Raw genomic sequence first — 26,232 nt, forward strand, 5'->3', positions numbered from 1 at the left:
TCCGTTTAGCAAAGTCCCCACGAACGTTTGGAGATGGAGCCTGGCAATTTGGAATCATAAAATCATTTTTCTTCTATGGAAGCACAATTTCGTTTTGCACTTTTTCTCTTTTTCGATAAAATGTTTGGCTGTCAAAAGTCTGCTCCGTTAAAATTTCTCGATCTTCGAGGCCTGTATCTCCCGAATGAAATTTCTCGAACAAACGTACGCTAGTTCCGCCCCAAGCTTTTTGTATATTTGGAGTAGCTTCCACTGCGTTATGACCCAGTTTAAACTCGCGAAGGATCTCTATCTGTAAATCGAGGTTCCTCGTGTTGAAAAAAGACCGTGTGTACCTAAGCTTCTACAAACGATACACTAAAATAGCGAAGGTATTCTATTTTGCGATGACTTACGACTACGTAAAAACAATTAAAGGAATACTAAAGTCGATACTGGTTCAGACGTTCTGTCATCGTTACAAACAGCTTCTTCAGAAGTTAAACGACACTGGGGCATTAGTGTACGCCGTATAGATTCAGTCGATTCATATCTATGTTCATGTCACGGATCATTGATTACCAACCACTCAGCTCGTGTCATGGATCGTTGGTCACCGACTAGAGTTTTAATTCCTCGGATAAACAATAATGCAAGTGTCGGGATTGCGACCGTGATAGCCTCAAATATCGAATTCAAATGTTGTTCATTATCTTATTACTCTATAACAAATAAGTATCTCGTCGATCGACCGTTCATTTCTCACCGATGAACCAGAAACAACGATCTGTTTTGGAGTCTCCTAGATGCGTATGCCCTCTTAATCGTGACCGTAATTCGGTATATCGAACGAATCTATTCAGTTCGTGTCAGAGCACTCGCATGAACGTTTGACGGACATGCGCAACGTGCCAGGACTGTAAACACACCGCAAACGTCGCGCGCGTTAGGTTCGAAGTCAGCATCAAAAGGGTTAACGCGTTCGGGCTGGGTCATCAGTTGGACGCAATGCTGCGGCTGTTACGAAGCAACGAGTCCCCATCGGTGGTTTACAACAACCTCAGGGCTGTCAGATGGCGTAAACCGTCGGTGACTCATGTCGCTACTTCTTCATGCCGATGGCAGGGTTTGTATTCAAGTAACTCCGCAAGACAAATATACGAGAATTATTTCCCTCTCGAAGAGGAGCAAATGCATTTACGTCCGTCTGGTGTATCTGGCGTGTCCTTGAGCACTCTTGTAACATATTGTATGCAAACCATCGGCGAGTCGGGTCGTTACCACCTCGCGTTGGCGTCGGATTTTCCGTTCGAACGATCCAGCGAGGTAAATTCGCGAAAATTCCGCGTACCGTACAGGGAATGTACGTAACGATTTTCGGGGGTCAATTTAGCCCATCCGGATGAGTTGCGTTTCCGACACGCGAATGGAAATTTGTGAAATTCGCTTTTGGACCTCGATTTTGGGTACTGTATTCTCGATCAAAATTCAGTAATTGAAATTTCAAAGCCACCGAAGGATATAAATTATTCGTGTACGCATATGTTATTGTAGGATTCAAAAGGGTTAAAACTGAATCGTATATATACTAATGTCTCTTTTGCGATTACGCGTAGATTTGAAAATTCATTGGAGAGGTTCCAATAGAGCAGTGTTTTCCACCTCTATTTACATATCGACACACTTACGAGGAACTAACGTTTACGTGGCACACTTTTTGAAATAGCGGAGATTATGTTAATACTATAATGACATTTTTTATAGTCGTATTATATTCAAATTAGTATTATATTCAAATGATCACCAAATCTTTATGATCAAAATAAATTACTTGTTCTCTGCAAGTCAAATATAAAAATATTTTTAAAATTAAACAAAGTTACTTGCAATTCCTGACCTTAAAGTTTACAAAGATCATCGTTTTACTGGGTGAAATATTTCTAAATAATGATAATTATTTTCTTAGAAATTTTACTGTAGTAGCCACACTTTTCAAGCTACAGAAATTAAAATAAAACTGATTTTTACGATTTGAAGTGCTATTCTATCATCACAGTCTGACCTAACACGTCTGTTACGTGTACAATCAGTCACAAAAAAGGAGAAATCTAATTCAACTTAATTTACTTTTTTGTATCTAATATCTAAGAATGGGAAATCTGTTCAATTTACAATTAACACTACACTCAAGCAATTAAATAAATAGTCTTCAATATCTTTCCAAGATCATTAAATCCAAACAATTAAGGTAAAATGTACGAACATGAATTGTTATTTTTTAAATGTTTTCCTGTCCGAACTGGACTTGAATATCTGTTATAGTTATATGAAAGTGCCATTAAATTTCTCAATCGGGACCATTGTGAGACGGACGGCTAGCTCGACGAGCGCCAGGCGATCGTGCGTCATTGTTCGCTGATCGGTTGCTCGCGCGACATCGCTCTCCAGGTAGCGTTACAGTTTTCGCGCGATCAAATCGGGACAGGTAAAAAGCTTCCCGATTGGAAAGCGGCTCGCGACCCACACATTATTGTTCGCGAACGGTAGATCGACGCGGCCAGACCGTCTCGAGGCGGCGGAAAGGTCAGCCAGGCGACGTTTAATCGCGCATAATAAGCTCGTCCGCGTCTGCCCGCGGTGGGAGCGAAATATTGAAAGTCTATGCAAATTTACGTGGGATCGGCGCCAAGAATGCCTTTTAAAATTCCTGCGACATAACGTAGGGAAACTGTAACAGAGACAACAGTGTTCAGTCATTACGCTTTTTGTAACGTGCATACAGTGTGTCACAGAATACGTATTCCGAACGAAATTAAAATTTTGGAGTTTTATATATTACCGAAGGATTGGTGAGGCTTTTCCAATAAAAATGAGTACAAACATGACATACTTCGGAGTGTTTTTAATTATGCATGAAATAAATGTGTTTCCAAAATTTCAAATTATCTAAATTGTGTAAGTTAATAAACCTTCGAACGGGGTCGTGTTTGGGCTCGTTTTAATCAGGGAAATCTCGTCGATCCATTGATCATTATTCAATGTGAAATATCAAAGAACGTTTCGAGCAAATTGATCCTGATTTTAAGCAGCAGTTACTATTTTTGATTTTAGTTTTCGAGAACAATTTTGAACATAACAGAGACCTATAACAATTTGTTTGATACGTAAACTACGTGTCATCTTTCTCTAGGATATACAATTCATTGTAAGACACGCTGTATATGCACGACGAGAGAACGGACGTCCGCGTGCGTGTGTCGCGTGCGCAAGAGTTTAATATGAAATATCGACAGAATTTCACAACAGGTGCGAGCGACACGGCTTTAGGGATTCCGCGGGAAAGCTGCAGGGTGTATACCCGACGCATTCGCAATTTTTCTGCGACTTTTTCGGCCCAGTTACAGCCACTGTACGGTATGGATGATTTATTAGAAGAATACCGCGTTGCTCCGTGTCTGGGATATTAGGTTCCAGAATTTCAGAAATCTGTGAAGCGAATAGACTACGGCTGGCAAGAGCTTTTATACAGAGTATTTCGTATAATTTTCTACATACCCTAACTTACACAGTTTGTGTTACTATACATCTATGTAAATTATAAGCAGTATCATAGACAAATTCTAATTAGTCCAGCTTACCAACAAGTTCCAAATCCAACAATTTTAACGATGAATTCAGTGCACAGAAATTATATGACAAAGTTTCGGAATTTATTATATGCTCGAATGACAATTTAAAACATCAAAATAATAATTATTCAATTTTTAAATTCAAACGTTCTTGAAATACATTCAATTTACTTGTGTTCAGTTTACAATTACTGAAAATACTCGCTAAAGGGAAACCATAATTAAATAAAATGCTCGTTGAATCGTTAATCGAATGTATTTATAAATAGTCAAGCGAGATCTTGAGGTCACGAAATTAAGCGCAAATCAATTTCAAACGTCCTACGTAAAAGTGGACCAATTACGGGCTAAAAATGTATACTACTTTCTGCAAATGTGCGACTAATTCGCGTAACGCCGCCAGTTACTTTAGCAACCCGTGGCCAATAATGCACCGAACCGAAATTAAATTCCCCCCCCCCCCCCGCCATAATTCAATAACCGCTCAATTTTGCTCTCTTTCACGTGAAATTAATGCATTTATCTCGCGATCTTTAAGCGCGGTAATGTACTTCACGCGAAGCAACCCCGTCGCGACACGCTCTCATGAATAGCATAATAATTACAGGCACACCTTGCATTATCCGTTATTAACGACGGTAAATAATTCTTCTCCCGCCTGACCGACATATTTCGGTAAAAATTTCCCACGGCTAGCAGGAACTGTGGAAATCGAGCCTCGACACGAATATTATCGCCTAGATTGTTTTCTCTGGCAGTTGATGTCATCTCTATTTCTCGTTCATCTGACACGGATACCGGTCTCGAGCGAATCGAGATAACAGACTAGATGTCGGTAGTCACGGTTGGATTTCGCGTGCAAAAAGCTCGCGGTTCGAGCACTGGGTAAGATTTACGTGTATACCAGATTTCATTGCGACATTCGGCGAATCGTACAACCACGACTACATTAAAGCGCGTTCACTCTGCTACAGCAAGCAAAACGAGAGGCGTCTTGCAGAGCTAACACCAAACGATTTTGATCTTATCAAATTCGATAGAGAGATTCGTGAAAGTCAACAGACTCTGTATTAGCAAGATTAAATAGAGAAGACTTAGCTAAGTTTCCGGATCGACATGGGCGATTCAAGACCAGTCGGATCGAAATCCAATATAGACGATTTTGGATGAACAAGATACGATACAGGTATCTACGGGCTCTTGACACCGAACACAGATTACCCAAGATCCAGGAAATTCAATACAAATCGCCCCAGGACTTGTAGCACCTGATACCGATGACCCTAAACGTGGTGACACCTGATCGGACGATTCTGGAAACCTTAACAGTTAACGCGAACGACCTCAAAAGCCGTAATATTCGGTACAAACGACTCCAAGAATTGTTACATTTTATCAAAGGATGGTAGAAATTGATAAAGACACACAGAAGATTATAAACTCTGAAAGTTGTGACACCATGTCAAACGACCCAAGGAATTGTATCGATCTTGAAGGCAGGCGGCCATGGTCAATTGATTTGTACCTTTGTACTTGATAAAAGAAATATAAGGAGACCCTAGAAAACCTAAAAGAGCGAAGACGGTAGGATACTCGAACTGTTTGGGACACTATGGAACGCACGAAGGACCCAGGAATACTTCAAAGATGTGGACGTTGCAACTTTCCACGGCCCTGTGCGACGAAAACACGTCTGGCGAATTGTACCCTTAAGAGTATCTCTTTCCATACCGCTCGAGCGTGCCTCGAGTACCTCGCTATACTCCTCCCATCGAGAATACACGATCCGTGTACGTATGCACGACAGCATCAGTAATATAATTCATGTACATTTTCGTGCGCGCCCAGACCGCTTCGACATTCCTCGAAAACGAAAAGGAAACCGGAACTCGTTTCGCGAAATAATGAAAATACCTAAGTTCGCCCGTCGGGGTAAATCCACGCGAAACTAATTTCACGCGCGTCGCATAATCCCCAATCTCATTTCTCCGTCTAATCCAAACAACGCGAAACAAAATACACCCTCCCTCCCACCCCGGTGCATTAGCAATTTTTCTCCTTTGTGTATTCTGGAATAGAGCGAGGACGGTGTTTCGCGGGAACCAGAACGGAAAAAGGGAATAGTTGGAACGCGTCGTCCGTCATCGAAAAGGCTCGACGATGCGCGAGGCCAGTGGCTGGTTGGAACAACGTTCCGCGTTCCTCCGCGCGAAATTCCGTCGTTCCGTAATTTCGGCTCCGTGCACCGTAAAATCGGCAGTTTCTGCATAGGAGGAACTCGAGCACTCGACCATTGTCACGCGGCGGAATACGTGCGCCCGATGCACGCGGCGCTCTGGAAACGATCGTTGCGGAGATGCACACACCAGTCCCGGGCTGCGCGAGATGTTTAGTATTCCTCGCGAAGGGTCGAGAGCTCGGGCTTTCAATTTGCGGCCAACAATTTGTCCGACGGTTGCGAGCCGCAATATGCGAGCGTGATATACACACAGCGTTCCCATATTCCTCCAATGAACGAATTCGCGGTTCTACGTACCCACCTGCAGATTCCACCTACCCGATTTACCCCTCTGTCAATAACTGGATACCCCTGGTAATTATATTTACTTAAAAATCTTTACTTTCTCATTGGTTATTAAATATTAAGGAGGGGAAAATATTTCTGTTGGTTCGAGATTCGACGCCCCCAATTTCTTTACGATTTGTTTATATGATCTGCTAGGTCAGTTGAATAATATATTACTTTGCTGTAGATCAATTTTTTTTAACCATTTGGCAGTTAAAATTAAAGAAATATTCCATTTTGTTTCGGTTCTAAATTAACAAAGGGAGATGATGTTCACTTAGCACGTTGTGTCGCCATTACAGTAATGATTCTTAAAATGAACATGATTCGTAAATTGGGCATTTCTACCCCTCTCAACTGAAGGGATCTCTGGAGCTTAACCATATCGCTGTATGTAAATATCTACTGGTGTCGAATTGTGCCTACACTGTACGAAAGATGAACATGCCAACCCAGGATCGATGATCATTTTAAGAATCCTTACTGTATTGTTCAACCGATTCTTTTAATTTTGGGGGGAATTGCACCTAGATTATCAGCTTGTAACGAAGGCTGACATCTTATTTGTATGCTTTGCGAGATTCCTATCGTTTGAAATTGATACGTTTGTTTAGGTGTTAGCCACCCTGGCGCTATCGATGGGGACGCTGTCCTCGGGTCTGGCGAAGGGTTACACGTCGCCGGCCTTGGACTCCATTCTGGACAACCAACCCCTTCACCATTACCAATCTTCGAACAACACCTGGTAAGTCTCAGCATCGCGCCAGGTTGTAAACTACGGCGGGCACGCGTTAAGAAATAACAGCGCGGCGTTGTAACAGGCGCAACGCGTGCAATAAAGGTGAAACTTCGTAAGTAATTGTGGGCAATACGTGTCGTGTCCGGTAACGATTAGTGTCGGTCCGCAGATAAGCAAATTAAATAAACTCGACGAGATATTTCCCTTCCCATCCCCACCGCTATCTGGCCGCGTGTAATAAAGCGCGGGCGAATATCTTAGATAATTTACTTAACAAATGCATTAACGTCACCCCGTTTCTTTCGAACGGTGTTGCATACTTTCTCCGCGATAGTGGGTTCGGTTTATCGCGGCCGTTGCAAAGGAAGCACGCTGCATAAAGTAGCAACAAACCGTGCCCATTAGTTATACTCGGCGTGTAATACCCGACGTTCGGTTCTTTGCGCAACATTGAAATTTACGATCGGCAATTTGCTTCCGAATTTGCGGAATCGGAATAAATTAATCGTCAGATCGTGGTAGAATGTCTGCAATCCGCTGGGCATATCGATGTCCTGTTTAAGCGAACAAAGGACATTCATAAATACTGTTTACAACAGTTTAATTTTTACGCATTTATGAATTTTAAAAAGGTCACGATACAACTATGCCTTGGAATTCCAACCAAAATTATTACCAGATCACGTTCTTCTATGTTTTCGAAAAACTCTGATCGCTATTGATCGCGTCTTGGGTATTACAGTACAGTAGAATCTCCACTATCAAAATAAAGAAATTCATAATTTCTCAGAGCTCTGTTGGAAAACTCCAAAAAGGATACTATAATCTTATCTATTTCTTCTCTTTAAAATCTACTCGTATACCTAGTCTGTAGTGAGAACTACTATCAACCTCAAATCAGCCTCAATCAACAAAATGGTATTCTCGATTATCGTCTTATTTTGAATCTTTCTCAGAAGTGACCGAACATCTTGTATAATGCAACGAGAAATTACCGAATTAATATAATCCCGATTGCTCCTTTTTCCTTAATAATTCGATTAGTTCGTCGCGCGCAGGGGACCAGTAAAGCCTGAATTCTCCATAAATAAACGCGTATTCTCCGCGGAGTACAACGAACGTAAGCTATCCTTGAACCGGTTACGAAGATCGATTATGCACGCGCGACGATCGATCCCACTCGCCAGGTTAATCGTGGCCAGTGTCGGAGACAACGCCGCCTGGTATTAGGGAACGATTAGGTTCCGGCATTACGTTACACGGTCGCTGTCATCCGTAATCGTGTTGCCATTTGTCGCAGGTCGGCTTTCTCGGTGACGCAACAAGAAGCATCGTGGGTAGCGTCTCTGTCGATGCTGGGCGCGTGGTTCGGCGCTATGATTGGCGACTGGATAATGAGAAGAGGGCGTCGATTGGCGCTCCGCGCGACATCGTTGCCTCTGGCTGCGGTTTGGATCTTCACCGGGATCGCGCATAATGTAGAACTGGTTTACGTCACCAGCTTCATCGGAGGCCTTTGCTGCTCGGTCATCACCATGGTTGCCCAGGTAATACCATACAACGACCCTCAAAATCAGATCCTCCCAGCAAACGGGGCGTCGAAAACACCTGGGGCTAAACTTCAGGGACTATCGAGAGCAACTGATCTTGGTAAACGTTGGTTTTAAACGTCGGTTGTTTGAGATTTATGAAACATTTTTAGCTGAAAGGCAGTACAAGCTCGTCTAGCTTGTTTTTTGAGAAAATCTACGGAATCACTTTTTTCTACGTATTTTATAGTAAGAGTCATATTAACCAACCCTCCCCCATGAGCCACACTACGATACGAATCCAATTCTCATTTGATTTAATTCTCAGTCGGAATCAGTTGTAGGCTTTCAATAATTGTGAAGCCCATTAGTCTACAATTATACACTTCGAGGGTCCCATAGTAAGTGAGTTATGTGGTTTATCCAAGTAGGTCACAAGCAGAATAGTTTGAGAAACACTGCTGCAGGCACAGGTGTATTAGACCCACGTTTGAGACATTTTTGATGATCTTGATAAATTATACGTCCCTTAACCCTGATCCTATCAGGACGTTTGAGTAATTGAAGGATCTAAAGGGAGATGCATCACAGAACTAAGATACAACAAACACTCACGAGACTTTCTGTCTAAATGTATAATACATGATCTAAGTATTATGCCCCTGTTAACGATATTACGATACATTTACAATCTGCTTGTTGACCTAAGATGAAACAAAATCCCCTCATTTCTCGACACCCTCGTCCTACCAACCCTCGCCCCTATTAGGTCGGATAATCGAGGGATAATCGAGGGGCTCATGATATTTGATCCACTAAGTTATAAGATACATCAAATGCTACTACATAAATTTATTTATAGACTTTATAACTCAAACGTAAGATCAGAGATGAACTTGTCCCCAATTTGCATAGCTTCTGTTCCGTTTTGTACTATAAACGTTTCACCTATCGAGTAGTTTTTTACGTAACCCTAGTCGACAAAGGAAGAATGCTGTTGCAACGAATCTTTGAAGCTACGTTTCTTCTCCGGTTCAGGTGTACATATCAGAAATCTCGATGCCGGGTATCAGAGGCTGCCTATCGGCGATGCTAAAGGTGCTCGGTCACGTCGGCGTGTTATTGTCGTACATAGCAGGCACGTACATGAACTGGCGGCAAAGTGCGCTGCTGGTAGCAGTAGCGCCGTCGATGCTCTTTTTGGGTACTCTCTTTATACCCGAGACGCCTTCGTACCTCGTTCTGAATGGCAAAGACGACGAGGCTGCCAACAGTCTGCAGTGGCTGCGCGGCGATCACGTCGATATACGACACGAACTCCAGGTAACATAACAAAGCTTCCACGAAGCAGAACTGTCTCCTCTTTATAATCGCGACCCAAAGTATCGTCGCGAATGAATAACTTCTCTGTGGCAGGTGATAAAGACGAACATTCTAGCCTCGAGGGCGAAGCAGTACGAGCTGACGTTCAAGAACAGCATGTTCACGCCGCGATTGTACAAGCCAATTGCCATAACGTGCGGTCTGATGTTCTTCCAAAGGTTTTCCGGGGCGAACGCGTTTAATTACTACGCGGTCATTATATTCCGACAAACTCTGGGCGGTATGAACCCTCACGGAGCGACCATTGCGATTGGCTTCGTGCAATTGTTGGCTTCCCTGTTATCAGGTACGATAAAAAGAGTAATTCCACATTAAAAACTTGAAATTTGTGAAATGCCAGAGAGAATCATTTATTTTTATCGCGCGCAGGATTCCTGATCGATATCGTGGGCCGGCTGCCGCTTCTGATAGCAAGCACCGTGTTCATGTCATTGGCATTGGCAGGTTTCGGCAGCTATGCCTACTATATGTCACAGACGCAAAATCTGGGCAATCCAGACAACGCGGTTGTCGGCCAGCACGACTGGATACCGTTGCTCTGCGTGCTCGTCTTCACGACAGCTCTGGCTCTGGGCATATCGCCAATTTCGTGGTTATTGATTGGCGAGCTCTTCCCCCTGGAGTATCGCGGCCTCGGCTCGAGCATCAGCACCAGCTTTAGCTACTTCTGCGCGTTCGTTGGGATTAAACTCTTCATGGACTTTCAGCAGGTGAGACTCTTTCATCGCGGAAAAACTGGAGAACGGTCTAAACATTGAACCGAATATCAATATCTAGCTGGCATTGTTCTACTCGAGTACCCTATTGCCTCTGTAGTACCTCAATACGTAAATGCTTCAATGTCTCATTACTATACCCCAGGTATCAGGACACTGTTAAACAGTTCGGTGCTTGATCAAGTGCTTCAGATTTTATCAACTTGCAAGTATTAAATACGGAGCTATAAGCAGATTTCTATATGATCGAACTTAATTGGTTACACAGTTAGTTGTAATACTCAACTGGCACTTGAACAAATATAGTTAAACAAGTTAAGAAACTTTGTCTTCTACCATGACCAGTTTTAAAAATATTCAATCATCACTGTTTATGTCCAGATATTAAAAACCTTTCACGAGATCTGAAATCGTTAATTCAAACAAGAATGAATTAATGAAAAACTTTCGTAAACGGGTAATTTATTGCAGACGTTCGGGCTGCACGGGGCCTTTTGGTTCTACGCAGCAGTGGCGGTGTGCGGCTTGTGTTTCGTGGTCTGTTGCGTCCCAGAAACGAAAGGGAAACAACTGGACGAGATGAACCCAGAATACGCACAAGCTCGGTAGTATAAGGCCTCGCTGACAGGAGGCCTGTCGAATCTGGAGAAGACCAACAAGCCCCTACCAGGGGGGGCTTATCCCAATCAACACGATCCACGGGATCTGTACAATACAAATCCAGGTATCGACGTTCCAACCACGTCCTGTCAGACGCCAGACAACAGATGCAGTCATCGAAAGTTATCGGACTACTGCAACATCTTCGCGGAAAAGACGAACAGGATAGGGAGGAACGTCGAGAGCTTCATACATTCCCGTGGATTCTTCACGGGTCGTCGTTCCACCGACGAGAGTTCCAGAAGCAACTTGACGACCCACAGGAGCAACGGTGACGTGATCAGAGCCGATTATCGGTTACCCGGTCGACCGATAGAAAGGAACGACACTCGCCAGGAGAATCGTCAGCGTTGCGGACGAACCGAGAGGAGCCATCGTGAACGATACTCGAACGTTTATCCGCAAGAGAGGATCGTCGACGCAAATCGCGTCGATCGCGATGCGGAGATGCTACCCAGAAGAGACAGAAGGCGCGATTACGCGGCTACGTACGAAGACAGGCACGCCTGGAGAGACGGACTGGTCGATCTGAGCGTCTCCAAGCCGATCCTGAGGAACGGTATCAGCCACGCGAGAGGCGAGAGGCTTTACAGCTCCACCTTGCCCAGACGAAGCAGAACCATCAATTTCAGGGATCAGTCAGGTTTGCTAGAGTGGCGTCGTAGTTACCCGAAGAGCCTGCAAGACCTATCGGACTTGGAACTGGACGACAGGATCAGGGGTCCTGGTGTTTCGTCTTTTCTGTCCCCCGGTAACAGGGATTGGAGGGACAGGTGGGACGACGGTTACAGGCGTCGAAGATACCGGGAGGACCAACTCGAAGATGACTATCTGAGACTCTACAGAAGCCTGTCGAGGTTGGACAAATACACCCAGGGCGGAAGATACGAGCCTGGACAGGTGCATTACGAGAGAGAGTGCAGGACATTCGGCAAGGACACGGTCGCCTTTATCTATTACAAAACGTGTTACTTGTGATGCACGAGGAATGACAGGGTCGACAACTGGTCGGGGGTCCCCTTATCGGGTGATCGTCATCCACCCACACCGACTCGTGATTTGTATGGAAGGCTGAACCCGATCAATGACCCAATCGCGACGCTCGTTCTTCCAATGCATTTCGTGATTGATCTCTCGACCGACGTGCGGGAAACGGGGCTCACGACCGTTAGAATACGTTTGAAATTTCGGATGTTCCTTCGAAATGTTAGAATCTGTCGTACGAGATCACGGGAGCATCGGTAACGTCCTGAATCCGAACTGTTTCTTTGCGGTATTAAAACGAATGTAATTTCTGTCAGGATGAGATCTCATTAGCGGTGACTTTAGGTTACTAAGTTCCTTCTCGAGCGATTTGGGAAACGCTGTTTGAGTTTACTCCATAAACGACTGGCTGGGGATCTCACGCATTTACGGCGTTTGTTAATACAGAAATGCAAAATATATTTTATAAGTTAATATTATAATGATATTTCATTTTCCATGTGTGTATACAGAGTATACGAAAATTTAAGATTTCTGTACGTATCGAATTCTTGTGGGAATGGAAATCGGAAAGCCCTGTACCATTTTGCTGTATGAAGCTTCGTTACCGAGATATAAACGGTTAAAGTGTACTTATGGGATTCCCGATACGCGCCATTTATGTAGCCGCGCATACGCGCATTCAGGCGCGGAAAATACGCGTTCAAACTTTAACTGGTTGTATCTCAATAACGAAGCCTCGGATTACAAAATGGAAAAGGACTTTTCGATTTATATTCGTACGAGGAATCGATACCCTGACAAAGATCCTACATTTTTGTTAACACCCTTCATTTTCTGTGTACGATTAGCATATAAATTTCATATTCGCAGACACCGCAAATGCAAAGAATCCACTATCCAGAGACGACACTCGAAATATTTAAAAACTCAATCGCTGGTGTGTAGGTTTGGTCAGAATCTATCTACGAATCCCTTTTTCTCAACCGTGTTCTTTGAATACTTGACATTCTAAAGACTTGTATCGCGTAATCGAAATGGTACAATTTATACGAAGTAGCATTTAGACGAATACTCGTAAGAGCGCGGCGAGAAATTTAATATTCATTGTTTCTTTGACCAGTTTTACGGCTCAGTTTTCGATATAAACGCGAAGTCGAGCGTGAATTAGAGGAGAGAACTAAATCGCGCGGTTTGTAGTAGCGATCTTCGTATCTGCCTTGAAACGTCGAACAATATTTTGACCAAGATGCGCATATGAATTAGCCGTATGTTGCTTTCGGTAACTCTCGTAACTGTCGAAATTCTTGTGGACTTGCACTCGAAAGGATCTCGTCGGGACAAAAGAACGCTCTTCCGTGCAACGTGCCTTCTCAGAGAGCACGCAACTACAGTAGACGTATGTAAATACACGAAAAGAGGAAGGAAACAGTAGTACATACTTAGAATAGGCTCGATAGACTGGTTCGTCGATGATCGACGTTTCTTGCGTTATAAGTTTCACGGTGATATTTTCATGGTAAACGTCTTCGTATCTCAAATCGCGACAATATACGAAAAGAAAGAAAAATAAAAGAAAAACTCGTAGATGATGATAGCGTCAAAGCAGATTTCACTTCTTCCAGAAATCAAATTCTCGTTCTTTCAAACGCGTAACGACTGATATACGTGTATATTAAATTTAGCGGTTATAGTTTCGCTGGCCAAAATCGGGGCTGTAACTTGTGAACGCTGAAAATGCTATTCCGCGTATGCAGCGACTCGAGTTATTTTTTCGCCGATTAAACGCTATCTGCGCGGGCATAATAATTAATGTTGATTCGTAATTTGTGAAGTAAGTGTTACAAGTGAAAGTGAGGCGATTCTTTGTCAAAAAATACGTCGAAAGTGTGGAGTAAAATATTTTTGTAGGAGGCATACTTTTGAGATAATTGAATTCGAGTATACGCGGGGCATGCGCCAATTTTATACATTCACGGCGCATGATAATATTTCATTTCGTGTAATGAAAATTCTTTTCCAAACAAAAATACGGAGTAAACAATTATTTCTTTCATTTTTTGGAAACCACTTTGATCGCGAGAGCAAATTTAAATTGAAAATTAGAAAACAACAAAATAGATTAAGTAATTCAGAGTGATAACGATGTATAAAGTGGAAAATAATGTTTGCAAAGACGTGTTTACAAATTGGTCTAATATAGTTTGCCTCAAGAATGGATACTCGTACAAAAAAATTCTATTTCGCGTTTTCGACTTATTTCTCGACAAAAAGTCAGTCTTTGTTCGAATTACGGAAACCCTTGTATAGCGCGAGACGTAATACCCTAACTGAGGGGTGACGAACTGATGGCTCGCGTCTTCCCCTACTTTTCTGTGTCGCATAAGCGTAGAAGAACTGCCCCCCACTATGCCCACTGTACAGAGTCGAGACGAAGGCTCCTTGAGCACCTAACTAGTGTGGAACCTGATGGTGGGAGAATCGGTTTGTTAATAGTGGAACTCTCGTGCTCTCGAGGGAAAAGAAGTTCGTCACCCCTGCCCTAACCGACAAAGAACGTAGAACGGAGAGAAATTAGACACGCTGAATGAAATATTTTACGTCGAATTGCAAGTATAAACACACTCGGGGCCTCGTTCTAAAGATTTAGCGCGGGGGGCCATTGACTTAATGATGACAATATTAACTGTAGATACTATACATATATATATACACGCGTACTATCTTTCATACTAAGTACCTATTGTGTAAATCGATTATCGTTGTACATTGTATACACGCGCGTGTTCGTGTGGACGCATGGCTGTCGAACTATGCGACGCCAGAACGAACAAACATTGCGACAATACTATTTAGCCATTGCCAAAACACGTGGGAACCGTAGGAATTCGGCAAAAACGGCTTCTGCGTGGGATCGTCTTTTTTGTAACGTCGAGGGCAGTCGTGTCTCGAACTGGTAACCTAAATGTGGAGTGTCTGAACGTTGATATAACATAATAATTGCTGAAAAAGTAAAAAATACTTGGAAACGGAGCACGATTGTTTTTTCTAAAGGAATTACGAATATTTGTTGCTAGAAAGTTACTTTGTGTGTCTCAAGTTCTCAATCTTTTTAAAGATACATATAATTCGAAACAAAATTCAAAAATTACGATACCATTCATTAACGTGAGTTTGTATTAAAAGTTAAAAATATTTGACTAACAGGACTATGTTATGAAGTATTTATAGTTTTCTTTATAATATGAACGTTGAAGAACCCAATAATATTAAACAAAATTAAATAACTTATTAAAATAGTAATTTAAATAGAAGAAATCAGTTTGTATTTATGTTTTGAATGCAGCATAATGCATCCATTAATTTGTACCTGCTGTTTTCATTTACTTTTCGAGAAAGAAAATGTGATAGTTTATTGTGCAATATAGAAATTGCTTTCAGAAGCTAAAAATAATTTGGGTTATAAAGTATCAAAGTCTAAATAAATCGCTACGAGCATTCTTGTACTTTTTACCATTTGGTAATCGTTACGTACATATTTTCGAGACACTGTACATCTATCGAGGTTACCTTTCGTCGACGTGGAGATACTGTTGCCGCCGACGATCACGCAATTTTTTACAATTCTCGTCGGTATAAGCGTTCGTATAGAATAACCATTCGTGCAATGATACCATCCAATCTCGAATTTGAGATAGGAGTCGCGCGTCTCTTAGGGGGGAGGTATTCGGAGTATAAAAAAAAAAGAGAAAAAAACGGCATTTGTATTTTGTATTTTTATATAGTTTGTAGAACGTCAGCGTCGAAACTTCGCGGAAACGATGTCTGCATCTGTGATCGAGCGCCTAGTCTTCACGGACGAAAATATTTTTCACGGGTCATGCTTGTTTCGTAGACGCGTGTGTGAAGAAAAAGAAACAAAAACGAAAGAAACTCGTTGAATCGTGAATGAAATTCGAAAGTCGTATCGGTTTGATCGTTCTGATATTTTTCTACTCGCATCGTCGAATCGCGATTTCAATGAATTGTAATTGAATCGGGTGCCCGTGACCAGGGACGTCGATCTTAGCGTATCAACGATACACATTTCGCGCGATTAATCGTAATATTATATTAAAAGAACACGCGTGATTATTGTTGGTTTACTTTCCATCTAGATCGACGATAATATTTTTTTCCGTGCAGTCTAACGGCAGGACTTCTTACATCTATAATCATTTACACCCGTGAGTCATATCCCTGCCATATCCAATATTCTAACGAAAGGTGCTCGTTCTGCACTGTATAGAATAAAAAAATCGTGTACTTAAACGTTGAAAAAGAAAAAAACAAGAAAAATGATTACTTTTGTAGACAGTGATCGGTCCAAGAAACGAAATCTGCGTCTTTCTCGCCCCCCCCCCCCCCCCGTAAAAATTATTCTACCTACGTTCTATCTCGGTCTCGTAAATGTAAAAAGAAGAAAAAAATGTAAACTAAAACATATCTGAGAGTTAATAGATATCTAATTTTCGCGTCACTGTCTACAAAACGCAAAGAGCGCAGCACCTTCGACTCTCATATCTAAATGAATCTTACGATGCTCAAGGGCTTGGACGCAGTATTGAATAACAAATTATACACTTAAGTTAGCGCAGGTGTAATGCTCGTGAAACGAGTGCACGTAGAGTAAGAGAAAGAGTGAGAATGAGTGGAAGGGAGAGAGAAAGAATGTGTGTGTGTGAGAGAGAGAAAATACTTCTGTATTCTATAATATACAAACAGAGATGGGCAAAATTCTTATCTAGAGACAAAGGTAAATAACTGTTTACCCATTACTCTAAAAATTTAAATTATATATTTCACAAGCAACAGATAAAAATGCAGCTGTTCGAGGAAATTGCTATACGTTGATCTTATCGGTTATCCACTGTTGGAATAAAATTTTGCCCAACTCTGTATATAAATTGTACAGAAAGATTCTTCGACCATCATAACGAGTATCTCGTTTTCTTTAGTATACTGCGCCGAACAAAAGTATATGTAGTATCTTTTAAAATCTGCCGTCGAGGGAGGCGCGATAGTTCGCGGTAATCTCACCGAACACCTGTTCTACCTACGTAGCGACCTTACTCCCAATTAATCGGAGCGCCCTTCTTTCGATTAAGTAGCTAAGTTAACCCAGCGAGGAAACAAAAACTCTGCACTGCGCACTCTCGTGAATTGAAGGTTTATCGTAATCGTAGGTGTAGCGATTAGCGAGTCGAAAGTCAGATATAATTCTTATTACTGCACGCGTAGTTATGCGATCGATCGAGGATCCGTGAGTTGTTTGATGCAGGCCGTGGTCGATGGGCGAAAAGAATTCGATCGTTCGTTGGGAAGGGCAGAAATTTTGATCGCGATTCGAAATACAATGATTCTGGAACTCGTAATTATTCACAGTCGTCGATAAATTCGGGTAACAACGGGCCAGGTGCAATACAGAAATTTGTTATCAACGCGTTTGGAACTACGTAGATCGTCCATCAGAAATATATGTTCGTCGAAACATCAATAATGAAGAAAATAATGGCCACATGAAAAAAAAAATTAAACCCCATAGAACGATAGAAATTGTATCGTGAGAGTAGCTTTCCAAATTTCACCGAGAATTCGTCAATTTTATGCGTATATAGAAAATTCCATCTCGCCCAATATCAAAATTTTTCGCTCAAAGAATGGAAAATGAAAAGTTAATCCGTGGCCCGCATCACACGCGCGTCGTGTACGTGTATCATGAGTGTTTGTGTACGTTTGTATATAACGGATGAGCAAAATACTTATTCAGGTAAAAATTTCGAGTAACCGAGAACAGATAAATAACTTACTATCCTTTATTAGTTCGATAATAATTATAATCTGAATTGCAAAGTAAAATTATATTTTACGTTTAAAGAATGAAAGTTTTTCCATCGAATAAGCATTGCGTATAAATTGATATAGAATTTTTGTATTCGTCATTTATTATTGGAATGAAATTTTGCTCATCTCTATGCTGTATATACAGTGGGGGACAGAAATATTCGTACGCTAATTACGTGGACATAAAAAGGTCTATAATTCCTAAATTATTCATGTGTAATTAATATATATAATTGTATATTATACATAAAATCAAGTAACAATACGCAGGAACGAAAGTTACTGCACTTTATAAGAAACGATAATAATTTAAAATTCACTTAAGGATAACGTTTCAACAGGACGAAAGTATTTGTACGATACTAATTTTATTTGTAAGTATCCAGAAAGCGATTTGTTTACACGGTTAAGTAGTTTCGAAATTTCCTACGTAAATAAAATTATATAAATACGATGTATTGTAAGAAGAAAGAAAGAGTAGACCAGAGTTAAGAATAATATGTCCTGTTATTTTGGTCGTAAAAATAAATTTGACTACAAAATAATATTAAGGTAGCAATGTTTCGAAACATGAGTTAATTACATTGAATTAACAGATAGATATTCCAATATGTAAAGAAAAATTGAAGAAAACTGTATTTAATATGTGAATGCACATATAAAATGTATATAAGAACATAAATAGAAATATAACCGTGTATTTACGACTCACCGTACTCCTTGTTGTAAAAAGATCTCAACTGAAACTAAGAAACGTGAAACTGTCATCCTTATATGAATTTTGAATTAATTATTAACTACACAGTATTGTAATAACTCCTCTTGCTGCATATTTGTTTCCTCTAAAGTTCGAGTATAATATGTAATTACATATAATTAAGTATAATTATTTATACATAATATAATTCGTTTTATTTCCACGTCCTTGCTGTACGAATACTTTTATCCTGTACATGTACGAAGGATAAGGATAATTGAAAGTTGCTTTTAAGTGTGTTGCATACAAAAAATAATGAACATGTAAAAAAAACGAAATAGTTAGGGAAAAAGGAAAGTTTCGATCGTTGAGAGACAGAATGGTAGCACATTCGGGCATTAAAGTCGCCACGGTCTGCCAAGTAGGCTATATACACATGCATAATTATGTCTTCTATTTATCGACAATAATTTAATCGGGAATTATTTACAAGTTAACGACAATAATGGGACACTCGAAGGAAGCGCTGGCCGTCACCGAAGAGGGATGTTCAAACGTTGTAGATACGCTAATCGAGAAGAGAATATTCCGAGAACGTATTTTCCAAAAGCTACGTACATTAAGATTATATACAGTACTATAAATATATACATACATATATGACAAAAAATATATATATATATAAATATATCTGATCCTAGCCTGAAAGGGTCGCGCCTAGCTTCGCTTGCTAGATTTAATATTTTTGTAATGACGCTTAGACGTAGTTCGTTTGTACCTTTACAGAGCAAACATGTTTGATTTCGGGCGCCATCGCCGACGCGATCGATGGACGCGCGAAATTCGAATGGAAGCAAGGCAATTGACTCGCGATTATAGCAGTTGAACGTTCGATCGAATGACCACGTGAATTCTACGCGATAGGAAACTATAAAATGCGACTTTGAAAAGAGAAAACAAAAAAAAAAATTCGTGATTCTTCGATTGAAATTAGGCTTCTCCTAGTCAACCTTATGGACGTTAACGATTATCTCCGATTATATTAAACGTAGCTGCGTCAGTCTGTACGAGTCCACGCGCTGAAAACTTTGGTCGTTTAAAAAGACGGTAAAAAAAAAAGAAATTGGATTGTTTGGACTTTGTCGGTACGAAAAGTAGAGATCGATACAGATTTGCGAGGAACCAACTGTCGAAAGAAAGTCGATCGAAGAAATACGAGTAGCACAAAACAATCCTGCCGATACGGTGGCGTGAAATCCGCAGCGAAAGAGACGTGCACTTCCGGAACGGATGCGCCGTGTATTTATGTTACGCATAAGTATGGATGTACTTAAGTCATAATTCGTTAGCGTCTGCGTTTGTACCTCTCTAGAAGTAATGAACTGGATATACGATCGCTAAACGACCTTCGGCGGAACCAAACTATTGCGTGTTTGTATAGAAATCCATATACACCTACGTAAATGCCAAAAGAAAGCAGATATAATCGTCAAACCATAGTTAATTTTCTTATTTACGTCCTAACCTCTACCTACTGCTCCCTAAACAGTATAATTTTCTAAAATCATCGTGATATCTCCACGTATATTTATATTAAATATTTCTATTTTCAAATTCGATGCATCGCTGTTTCATAAAAGCGAAAGATTTCATTGTTTCGATCGAGCGTCTTTTGTAAAGGTATACTCGCGGCCATCTGTGTTCGAGACAACGCACTACGCCGCGCCCGACACGGGACGCGACGTTCCGAATATTCAATTTCAAAATGTGGAAACACTCACCCAACTGCGGCACGGATACGTAGGTTTCGCAATCTACCAGGAACTGACCGGTTTGCACTGCACCGAGGGCGACAATTCTCTTCGTTAAAAACTCGATTGTTTGCGGGCCGGTTCTGTTTTCTATCATCGGGTACTGTTGCAACCTGACGAATACACAAAATGCCGGTCACGGGCGAGACAACGAGCACTCGTTTTTATTACATTTAAAGGCACGCGACAATTAGTATCGTTTACAGCGTGCACTGACCATTGCAACGATAGAAATATTCTAGAACGTTCTTTGCACTCTAACATGTGCTAGGCGCGCTACATAACCTCCAAACGTCAAAAATGTCGATAAGCGCGTACAGTACGTAAAATGAAACAGCCGCGTTCGTACGAATCATGTGTACGAACGATTATAACAAGTGTTTTGGATTATAAAAGTACTTACACGGTGACACCCATGTCTACGAGAATGTTTTATAAGTCGAACACGCCGGGACGCGTCAAAACACCACAGAACACTTGTCAAAAGGAAAGAACGCGCGTAACTTAAATTCGTTCCCGGTGTTGTCGCTCGATGTCGTTAAACCTCGATGGATGGCGCTACGAAGACAATATGTGGCGCACTCTACAACGCGATTGAACTATTTTATCAATTAAATTTTAATATAACCACAAACGAGATATACGAGTAGGCGTTGCATTCAATGTATGTTTTCGGCCTATTTCTCTGGGGCTATAGAGCCCCATTAGCATATTCCATTATCACTCGCAGCATTACCAACAGACTATAGAAAATGATTATAGCGCTTATTATGGTAGGAAATGAAATTACAGAAAAAATACACATTTTTAAACTAATACAAAAGACTCTACATTTGAACCTGATCAAAGCACTTTGATAATATTGAAAATTTCAAACTAAGATTAAATATTTGTAAATATCATTTTTATATAAACGTAACAAAATGCAAACGATAACCTATTCGAAGCGACTGTGTTTCGACAATTAACAAATTATTTTATGAACCGAACATTGATTTTACCAATCGCATTGCGTGCGGTCGTCAAAATTTCTAAACGAAAAACTGGGATTAGAACCAAGAAACAATTAAGTAAGCACTAGTGTACTTTCCTACTTCCTCCTTATCTTCCTACTTTCCTGTTCCTCATAGGAGATACTGTGTTTGAATAAAAGTAACTGTTCAATTTGAAAATATTATATTATATTATATTATAATAATATAATATGTCTTCTCTTAACATAGTATTTCCATGAGAAACAGAAATGTAAGAATAATAAAATAAAGTAGGAAGGCACACTATTATTTATAGTATTGATTTAAGTAAGAAGAAAAAAGTGCTTACCTAACACAATTAAATAAATAAGAGTGTGCATTTCTACTTTCTGTTTTCTCCTTACTTTTCTGTTTTTGATAGAAAATACTCTGTTTTAATAAAAATAACTGTTCCATTTAAAAATATTATATTGCATTGTATTATAATGGGTTGAGAATATTTACTTTTATTAAAACACAGTATTTCATATGAGAAACAGAAAAGTAAGAAGAAATAAGAAAGTAGGAAAGTACTCTATTGTTTGTTTAAGTGTTTTAAGTAACAAGAAGAAAAAAGTAGGAAAGCACACTATAGTTTACTTAATTGTTTTAAAAAAGCACTAGAGTGCTTCTCTCCTTCTCTTCTTTTTCTTACTTTTTTGTTTCTCATAGGAAATACTGTATTTTAATAAAAGTATAAGTAAGTAAGTTAGTTTCAATCATATTATTACAATATAACATAATGTGATATTATTTAGTTAAACAGTTACTTTTATTAATACAGTACCTCCTATGAGAAACAGAAAAGTAAGAAGAAAATGGAAACCAGGAAGGCACACTACTGCTTACTTGAAATAATTAACAAAATAATAGTGTGCTTTCCTACTTTCTTTTTCCTTCTTACTTAAAACACTTAAATAAACAATAGTATGCTTTCCTTCTTTCTTTTTTCTTCTTACTTTTCTGTTTCTCATAGGAGATATTGTGTTAATAATTGTAATTGTTCCATTTCAAAATATTATATCATTTTAATAATATTAAATTTAATACTGAATCTATAAATGACAAAAATACACAAATCTATATGTATAGGTACATACTCACTTGTTATAATAAAGCAGATTTTACGCATCATGTCGTTGATCGTGTACCGGTAACGTTGCTTTTACACAAACTGCAGGAACTAGACTGTAACAGAAATAAAACACACATTTCGATCAAATGCATTAAAATAAATGTAGCTATATGTTAACTGCGCATCAATTGAACCCAAAATATGGTCTATGAGTTGGTGCTTTCGTTTGGAGGTATTATAATTGACGACAATTAATCGTGGAAGAGAAGGCGGGAAGTAGGTTCAACTTTTTTCGCGATTCAGTCAGAATTCGTAATAGAAACAAGTTAATATTCAACGAAAGTACCAATACAGAATAACGGAGAGTAGTAGTAGCAATTAGAAGCATTTAGATAAGAACAATTAAAAAGTACATACCTCATTAGACGCGAAGACTTATCACCCCATCTTCTCGACACAAATGACGAACCCAAAAGGCGGGAGACGCTAACCAATGGCAGGGAGTGGGGTGAGGTGGTCACGTAGTCCATCTCGATTCTCGTTATGTATTTCGGAATAAAAGGTTAAATCTCACATATCGAATAACAGAAAATAAATAAAGTAAATACAAAAACTAAATAAAATAAATACAAACAGATATGAGGCAAGAATTAATTACTTAGTTAAATCTTTATACTCCTGTGACGTCACAATGTAAAACAGCCTGTCATTGGTCGAGCTTGAACATCGAATATCGATTTGTCATACGATAGATAAGTAACTAGATCGATAGAAATCTATTAATTGTAACCATACAAACATATTACGTGTAACTATTTACTTTCAATCTAAATTTCAATCAGTGTCCCATATGAATGTTCCTTTCGTATATAATATATTTTCTAAAATTATTTGTTTTATTTCTCACTAGATTTACATGTTAGTGCTAGATTTAAATGTTCCTTTTGTATATAATATATTTTCTAATATTATTTGTTTTATTCCTCACTAGATTTACATAAATGCCTATCTTGATTTTGTGTCGATACATGAGTTTTATCACAGTATTGGTAAGATGCCTATAGTGCAGGCATAGACGTAGCATGGAGTAGATGTGTCACAAGCAATATTTTTTCGTAACACATGGATTAAGGGCACAGACAATGAATAGTGAAGACGTGTAAAGTAATCGTTTTTCGTGTCCTAAAGATCAGGAATACATGAGTCGAGCATCAAGGTGAAGTCAAGAGGCAGGCGACTGAGGATGTAAACACAGCTGGGCCGACCTTTCAAAACCCGACGTGAGTATCGAATTACTATTCCTGACTAAGGAATGCTAACAATGGTATATAAGAGTAAAATTACATTTACAAAATATTCTAGAATACGCAAAAAATAGGTGCAGACATGTATTATTAGATTATAGACTTTTATGTTAACCTAGTGACTTTAGGAAATATACTATACACAACAAGAACATTCAAAAGAGAAATTGATTGAAATTTAGATTGAAAGTTAATAATTACACATAATATGTTCGTATGGTTGCAATTAATATGTTTCAATCGATCTAGTTATGTATCATATGACCAATCGATATTCGATGTTCAAGCCTTCAAGCTCGACCAATGACAGGCCGTTTTACATTATGACGTCACAGGAGTATAAAGATTTAATTAAGTAATTAATTGTAGTCTCGTATCTGTTTGTTTTTATTTTATTTAGTTTTTTTATTTACTTTATTAATTTTCTGTTATTCGATATGTAAGATTTAACCTTTCATTCGGAAATACATAACGAGAATCGAGATGGACTACGTGACCACCTCACCCCATTCCCCGCCATTGGTTAGCGTCTCCCGCTTTTTGGGTTCGTCATTCGTTGTCGGGAAGATGGGATGATAAGTCTTCGTGTCTAATGAGGTATGTACTTTTTAATTGTTTTTATCTAAATGTTTCTAATCGCTGCTACTACTCTCCGTTATTCTGTATTGGTACTTTCGTTGAATATTAACTTGTTTCTATTACGAATTTAATCTGAATCGCGAAAAAAGTTGAATCTGCTTCCCGCCTTCTCTTCCACGTTTAATTGTCGTCAATTATAATACCTCCAAACGAAAGCACCAACTCATAGACCATATTTTGGGTTCAATTGATGCTCAGTTAACATATAGCTACATTTATTTTAATGCGTTTGATCGAAATGTGTGTTTTATTTCTATTACAAGCTGGTTCCTGCAGTTTGTGTAAAAGCAACGTTACCGGCACACGATCAACGACATGATGCGTAAAATCTGCTTTATTATAACAAGTGAGTATGTACCTATACATATATATTTGTGTATTTTTGTCATTTATAGATTCAGTATTAAATTTAATGTTATTAAAATGATAAAATATTTTGAAATGGAACAATTACAATTATTAACACAATATCTCCTATGAAAAGCAGAAAAGTAAAAAAGAAAAGAAAAGAAGGAAAGCATACTATTGTTTTGTTAATTATTTCAAGTAAGCAGTAGTGTGCCTTCCTGGTTTCCATTTTCTTCTTACATTTCTGTTTCTCATAGGAGGTACTGTATTAATAAAAGATACTTTTTAATAAAAGTAACTGCTCAATAAAAAAATATCACATTATATTATATTGTAATAATATATTTGAAACAATTTAACCCAACTATAGTGTACTTTCCTACTTTCTTTTTTCTTCTTACTTTTCTGTTTCTCATATGAAATACTGTGTTTTAATAAAAGTAAATATTCTCAACTCATTATAGTACAATACAATATAATATTTTCAAATGGAACAGTTACTTTTATTAAAACATAGTATTTTCTATCAAAAACAGAAAAGTAAGGAGAAAACAGAAAGTAGAAATGCACACTCTTATTTATTTAATTGTGTTAGGTAAGCACTTTTTTCTTCTTACTTAAATCAATTAAATAAACAACAGTGTGCCTTTCTACTTTCTTATTTCTTCTTACATTTCTGTTTCACATGGGAAATACTGTGTTAAGAGAAGATATATTATATTATTATAATATAATATAATATTTTCAAATTGAACAGTTGCTTTTATTAAAACACAGTATTTCCTATGAGGAACAGAAAAGTAGGAAGAAAAGGAGGAAGTAAAAAAGCACACGCATAAATTGTTTTTTATTTCTAATTTCAGGATTTCTTTCAGACATTTTGTTGACCGCGTGGAATGCGGTCGGTAGAAGCAGTGATTCCTTCGTAAATAATGTATTTTTTTTTCAAAGTACAGTTGCTTTGTGTAGTGTATTACTTTAATATTAGGCTCACGCGATGGTCGAATCAGTGTCTATTGCGTATTAGGGAATTTCTCAAGAGCATCGTGGCTCTCTTTACTTTATAGATCGCGACAGTAGAATCCCTTGTTCGCCGATTTTTATTCTCGGTCGCGATAGCATACAATTTTATTATGTTTTTCAATTATAATTTGAAAATTAGAATTGCTCGTTACCGGGATTAGAGTCAGTGTATCACCGAGGAGGACTATTGGGCGATGCTTCACGAGCAAGAAACGTAAGTAAAATTGTTATATAAAAATTTATAATTAATAATT

At 39.2% G+C, this 26,232-nt stretch overlaps 2 protein-coding genes across 4 annotated transcripts in view; one reads left to right on the plus strand and one right to left on the minus strand.

Moving 5' to 3' along the window:
* Positions 1 to 11,153, plus strand: part of LOC143349685 (facilitated trehalose transporter Tret1-2 homolog) — a 145,761-nt gene extending 134,608 nt beyond the window's left edge. For both annotated transcript variants that reach the window (XM_076781094.1, XM_076781095.1), the window contains 6 exons: positions 6,789 to 6,919; positions 8,214 to 8,460; positions 9,481 to 9,765; positions 9,859 to 10,111; positions 10,195 to 10,535; positions 11,013 to 11,153. In XM_076781094.1, coding sequence (XP_076637209.1) covers positions 6,789 to 6,919; positions 8,214 to 8,460; positions 9,481 to 9,765; positions 9,859 to 10,111; positions 10,195 to 10,535; positions 11,013 to 11,150 — 1,395 coding nt within the window. In that variant the 3' untranslated portion in view covers positions 11,151 to 11,153. The remainder of the gene's footprint in view (positions 1 to 6,788; positions 6,920 to 8,213; positions 8,461 to 9,480; positions 9,766 to 9,858; positions 10,112 to 10,194; positions 10,536 to 11,012) is intronic.
* Positions 1 to 21,071, minus strand: part of LOC143349686 (mediator of RNA polymerase II transcription subunit 20-like) — a 182,047-nt gene extending 160,976 nt beyond the window's left edge. Inside the window, exons 1-2 of one of the 2 annotated variants that reach the window (XM_076781097.1) lie at positions 20,980 to 21,071; positions 20,547 to 20,689 (exon numbers count right to left, since the gene is read on the minus strand). In XM_076781097.1, the coding sequence (XP_076637212.1) occupies positions 20,547 to 20,689; positions 20,980 to 20,993 (157 nt within the window). In that variant the 5' untranslated portion in view covers positions 20,994 to 21,071. Of the gene's footprint in view, positions 1 to 20,546; positions 20,690 to 20,793; positions 20,906 to 20,979 lie in introns of those variants that run through there. The other variant, XM_076781096.1, reaches the window with a different exon arrangement.
* Positions 21,072 to 26,232: the final 5,161 nt, after the last annotated feature.

The sequence above is a fragment of the Colletes latitarsis genome, chromosome 14, assembly GCF_051014445.1.
Source record: "Colletes latitarsis isolate SP2378_abdomen chromosome 14, iyColLati1, whole genome shotgun sequence".
Classification (NCBI taxonomy): domain Eukaryota; kingdom Metazoa; phylum Arthropoda; class Insecta; order Hymenoptera; family Colletidae; genus Colletes; species Colletes latitarsis.